The 5866-nt window shown below is 38.7% G+C and overlaps 1 protein-coding gene across 1 annotated transcript; it reads right to left on the bottom strand.

Annotated features, from left to right (window-relative positions):
• Window positions 1–661: 661 nt before the first annotated feature.
• On the bottom strand, window positions 662–4808 carry GJD4 (gap junction protein delta 4). The gene is made up of 2 exons (XM_074986292.1): window positions 4745–4808; window positions 662–1821 (listed from the first exon to the last, which is right to left on the bottom strand). Exons 1-2 carry the CDS (start codon window positions 4806–4808, stop codon window positions 662–664), a joined length of 1224 nt encoding a protein of 407 aa, XP_074842393.1.
• Between the last annotated feature and the right edge of the window lie 1058 nt (window positions 4809–5866).

The raw sequence follows: 5866 nt of genomic DNA, 5'->3' as shown, positions 1-5866 counted from the left end.
GGAGCTATACAAGATACATTTAACCCATGTTCGTTCCCCACATTCCTTCTCTCAGCTGATAAATTACAGTGACTTACAAAAGGTTTCTTTTCCCTAACATTTTTGTGATTCTACAGTGTAATCAACACTGATCCCATTGAAAAGACTTCAGGGACTGGAGAGCTAAATATTTAATACTTTTCTATTTATGATCAGTTTAATAATTAATGTGGTTCCTACTAAGGACATGGTAAAACCCATCACCATCACACACGAAAAGCTAAACAAGCCAGACTAATAGAGAAAATATTATGTTTGACTATAACAATAATGAAATTAATATATAGCTAAAAGAATAAGTAAGAAACCACATCAATATAGTTATTTGGTGGTACTAGATTCCCTAACATTCAATATTAGACATTGCAAACAGAAAAAGTTACCATCTGAATGAAATCTGCCAGAAGGAGTTATCAAAAATGTTTCATACAATCCTGTCATAGGCACAGCAAGTTCTGTTTCCTGTTTTTCATTTAGCCAGCAGGATGTTTGTGAAATGATATTTTTACATGCAAAAATGGAATTTAACCTATACCGAGGTTTTCTTTTGAAACTAGGCGCAGTAATGCTGTGAAACATGTAGCATTCCAAAACTGTAAATGCAATGCTCAATCACTGCTCTTTAGACCCATTCAGACTTTTTGGATTTCAACTTGTCAGAACTACTACAACTTGAGCGTCCATTAGAAGCTCTTAGCTCCACTGAAGAGTAATGCCCTAAAAGCTTGCTCTGACTTACAGAAGAGTAAACACCAAGATGGGACTTGACATGGGTCTCCTTGGTGAAGGCTTGCTGTTGTCCACTTCTTGTCTGCCTGCATGGAATTCTCTGCTGATCACTAATACACAGAGGCACTTCGTTGCCGCCTTGATTAAAAGCGAGGCTTCCTGCTGTACCCAGCTTATTGCTGTTACTGTTGAGGTTAGATATGGCAGTTGGCTGGGAGATAAACTTCCTGTCTTCCTGAAATTCTTCATCTTCAGAGTGAAGTGAGCAAGATGCTTCACTGTCCGGACTGTCATGTATCACTAGATGGCCCCTGTCCCCTGGAGATGGTGGAGATTGCTCCTGCATGCCAGTTGGAGGCAGAACTGCACTGTGCTCATCCTCTTCCATGCATTTTTTCTGTCCATTTCTTCCTGCCGTTTTTTGGATAGCAAAGGCTAGATCGATGAGGCTAAGTAGAAAAGAGAGGCCACTGACCCCCCAAATGAAAATCATCATGATGGATTTCTCAGTAGGCCTGGAGATGTAGCAATCGACCATGCTGGTACAAGGAGACTGGTAACAGGAAAAGCGCTTAGGAACAAAAAATCCAAAGAGGTAATACTGTCCAACTCCAAAACCAACCTCTGCCAGTGTTCTCAGAAAAAGATGAACTGTGTATGCCGAGGAAAAATCAGGGATACTCAACTTATCTGTCATGCAAGCTGATCTAGTGACTGAAGAGCTTTTGCAGGGTTCCTTCAAAGCTTTATTGCCAGCTAAGCACTCAATTCCTACATATGTATATGTTAAACAAGGTGCTTTCACAACATGTATGGCTACCTTGTGCAGAACATAGACACTGAACATGGCATAAGGTAGCAGGACAGACACTGTCTGAATGAGCCAAAATCGAAAGTGAGAGACAGGAGAGAAAATATCATAGCACACATTAGAGCACCCTGGTTGCAAGGTATTGCAGATGAACCGTTCTTGTTCGTCTTGGTACAGGGGGTACCCGGCTAATACTATCACCAACATTCTCAGCAAGATTACTAATGTGAGCCAGGTCTTTCCTAAAGAGGAAAAAGAAATGGTGATAGATTCAGAGCACAGAAAGCGAAATCTGGTGAGTAAAAGGCCCATACAGTAATGGTTCAGCATGTATCATGTTTATGAACAAAATACAATTCACATCTTTTCACTAACTTCAGTGGGTTTTGGATTAACTCCTTAATTCTACAATCTTTACTTCATTAAAACTTTTAGTAATATTATCTCAGGATCAAGCATTAATTGTTTGGAGTACCTCTTTTTATTTATTATTTTTTTCTACCAGACTCCATGCTGTGTGGGACCGATCTCATCTTTGTTAGATCTTTGCCAAGTAACACATAGGCTGACACTGCTCTGAAAATGAATAAATTTTTGAAAAAAAAAGTCTTTCCAGGGCTGTGGGCCTCTGTTGGCTTGGGGAAAAAGGGCAATTTGAATGAAAAAGCTTTTATTTAAGTCTAGGTTATAAACACAGGAAAAGCTGAGGAGTTTTTACTATGTATTTGGACAAACACTCACCATGGGAAAAATCCAACCCTAATACTAAATATTCTTAAAAGAAAAAAAGCAAACAAAAAAAATTAGGACTTAAACTTGAAGGAAGTTTGCAACTTTCACTGGTATGGTTACTGAAACTTGGTGCTACCTCTAAACTGATTAATATATGCAAGTAGACTGAGTTTGAAGCCTGAACAATCTGAGTTTCAATCCTGGCTTTGCCAGTATCTATGGTCTTTGAAGAGTCACTGAATTTAATAATGTTTCTGCCTCAGTTTCACAACTATAAACAAAAAAGGGGAGAGAGGTTGGATGAGCAATACACACTATCTGCATTACTGCAGGATAAAGGCTAAGGACCAATTCTACTTTCAGATACATGAAATGGTAAAAACCTTTAACAGTAGGAGCAGGAGCGGGTCTGAATTAATGGTTATGCACAGCACTGATAATATAAAGGACAGAGTGGTTTTCTCAGATATTTTCTCACACGTGATTTTACAGTCCAAGAGTTGGGAAAATAACCCCAGTGGGTATTTTTAAAAATAACTCTTAAAAGCAAAATCTTATTTCTGTAGAGCATATGCATGTATATAGTCTTAGCCAATAGCCTCTTCTGCTTGCCAAAAACCTGCATACTTTTATAACGTGTGAGTCTGAAACATTTAAATGTTTGTAAAACAGGGGAGCGTCAATATTTTATTGGCATGTATTTGAGATGAGCAGCATGCCTCTCTTGTGGACAGCAAGAGAGAGACTATACTAACAGAATAACAGCACCATAGCTCTCAAGTTGTGAAACCAGGAGACAGTACATAAATAACTTGTCAGTTCCATAAGACTGCAGAACAGGTGATCACGTGAAACCCTCCCATAACCAACTAAACAATACATTATCTAACCACAACCCATTTCTGTTGGTATCCTTGGTGTTTTCAGTTGGCTATTCTGGTGGAGAAAAAATGGCTAGTACATGAAATGAAAAGTGAAAAAAAATACTTTCAGAGGGTTACCTGTGGTTCTGTAGCTTCCCTGAGCATTCAATAGAGGATTTAAAAGTAGACCTTCTGCAAAAGGATTTCACCACAAGATTACAGAGAGAGACATCTGAATTGGAATTCATCTGTAAATTTAACACCTTAAAACCAGACTTAACAGGGATCTCAAATTATTTTAAGCATTACAAGGGCAATTTCCCCATCTTCAGTATTCACAGGAATGGCACACATTCCACTTAACTTAATTTGCTCTTCTGCTGGTCCTATTAACAACAGTTAACCCCCACCCATGTTTTTACTGCCCCCTCCCCTGCTATATAAACCCTGGATTCTAATTGTCTACTCCAAATCTGAGGAAGTGGGTCTTACCCACAAAAGCATATTACCTAATAAATAAACTTGTTAGTCTTTAAGGTGGTACAGAAATAATACTTGGTAATTTTGTTGCACTTTTAATGCAAGGATTTCAGTGTTTCAAAACCATTAATTAGTTAACACTCTGGGATGTATTATGCCATCAGTTTTTAATTAGAATGTATACATGAAGGAGTTCTGCTTAAAAACCACTGGCTCCCTGGCAGGTCGATCAGTCGTTAAAGAGACAAGGTAAGTGAGGTAACTCTGTCTTATTGGACCAACTTCTTAGTGAGTGACACAAGTTTTTACAGATAACTCTATGCATCATTCTCCCTAAGGGCTCAAGTCCTGCAAATAGTTACTATGGAGTCATTTCATTGAGAACGTGCAGGATTATTGCTGTAGTGAGCAGTGCACCATAATAGGTATTTACAGGACTGAGTTATAAAGGCCAAAGTCCATAAGAGTCAGCTGTCCTCAGTGGTCTTTGGATCTGGCCCTGAGTTACTTGCTCAAAATCACACAGTGAATCAGTGATAGCATCTCATTTAAAAGAAAAAAAAAAAGACAGAGGTCACCATCTAAGAAAATTCAAGTGCGTTTTTACTTTGAACTTGAATGTTGTATACTTGTGAAACCCCATTTATTAGCAGCAAGATTGCTTAGTCACCAAACAGTTTATTGAAAGCAGTGTTCTTTACCCCTCTGTATTATTCAAGTCACTGGTAGAGCAGGCTATGTCATGGAATGGAAAAATGTACTTTTTACAGCTGCCCTGCACATTGCATGTCCCATTTCAGTTCTAATGGAATTGGGAGGAAACTTGGTAGGTAAAAATAGATAGATTTGAGAATTCCCACCCCCCGCCTCATTTCTAACATTTAGAAAATATTAATAGTAGATGAAGTCAGGATCAATTTAAGAAAAAATCCCAAGTTCATGTCCCCATAGCAAAGCAATATGAACTCCTCTTTTGGGGGCACTGGGTCAAACTGTGGCTGGAAATAAAAGCAGGTTAACAGGAAAAAACATAAATGATTTGAGGATATGAAACTCTAAAAGAAAGAACATACTTTTAAAAGATACTTACCTACCATTGTAACATTGTAGTTGAGAGTGATAATCAAAAACCCCAATGAGTCCCAGTGCTCCATCTTAGAACTAGTTCTTTATATTTTCAGCTTCTGAAGGCTTGAGAAGAATCCTGGTGTTTTCAAAGTAAACGAGACCTAGACAACAAGTGAAGACAATAAATATTTGGGGGAAAATACTCAGCTACTCGCAACTTTATTGAAGAAGAATATTTTGATAAAAGAGCTGATTAGGGCTGCTGTTTTTGCAAATTGAGAACAAACCCTTCCTAGGAGGCAAAGTTAATTTCACAAAAGTTCTAGCTTCACAGATCTATTTGCTGCACTTACCTCTGTAGTCCTGACAACTGCAAGTAGACAAAAGGCAACAGGGGTAATCTCAACCATTGTGGGCTATTCTTACCCTCCCAGAGCATTCCAGCCTCGTGGCATTGCTGGGATATTTCAGTGGCAAAAATCAGACAACCGTGCAGGAAATAATAGACACTTCTCTGTCCCTCCAATAGGAATACGGATGAAAAATACAAGGAAAGAGGATACAAAGGCACCCACATCCCTGTCTTTGAAAGGGATTTTCAGTTTAACAACTCTTTATTAGGAAGGTATTCCACTGCAATTTTCCCAAAGCAATTTTATTAATAAAACATGCCCTCTCAGAGAGAACATCATGGTCTTGTCAATCACAGATGCACCAAAAATTCCATCACTTGCCTTCAGCCTGACAGGAGAAAAAGCCCTACCCAGATGGAGGACGAAATTGACAAAATCTTTGTGAGCATTTTGGAAAATAAAAATCTCTTTTTAAAGTTAGTTTTATTTGGATGCGTTCTTCCTGTGTGCACTGTTGGGCATTGTAATTATTGCTGGGAAGAAGCGCCTGGTAGAAATTGCCTTAAGAACTGATAATCTAAGCAGATATTTGTGATGTTTACTACAAGTTTAACTTCTGTTACCTGGAACTCTCTCATCTGGTATTCGTAATCTGGCATGATTTTCATGAGCCAGATGGCCACTTCTGATGGCTGTGGCCAAGTTTCCCATGGCACCATAAAGTTTGTTCACAGCCACCAGTTCTGGCTCAGTGTTCTGTGATGATCTTTAGTGCTAATTTACCCCAACAT

Source organism: Carettochelys insculpta, chromosome 2, assembly GCF_033958435.1.
Source record: "Carettochelys insculpta isolate YL-2023 chromosome 2, ASM3395843v1, whole genome shotgun sequence".
NCBI classification, from domain to species: Eukaryota; Metazoa; Chordata; order Testudines; family Carettochelyidae; genus Carettochelys; species Carettochelys insculpta.
This window is presented reverse-complemented; position numbering and strand designations above follow the sequence as displayed.

Coding starts and splice junctions, on each gene's coding strand:
- GJD4 (XM_074986292.1), bottom strand. CDS start 4,808: ATGGAGCACTGGGACTCATTGGGGTTTTTGATTATCACTCTCAACTAC. Junction 1,822..4,744: donor CTACAATGTTACAATGGTAG/GTAAGTATCTTT, acceptor TTTCCTCTTTAG/GAAAGACCTGGCTCACATTA.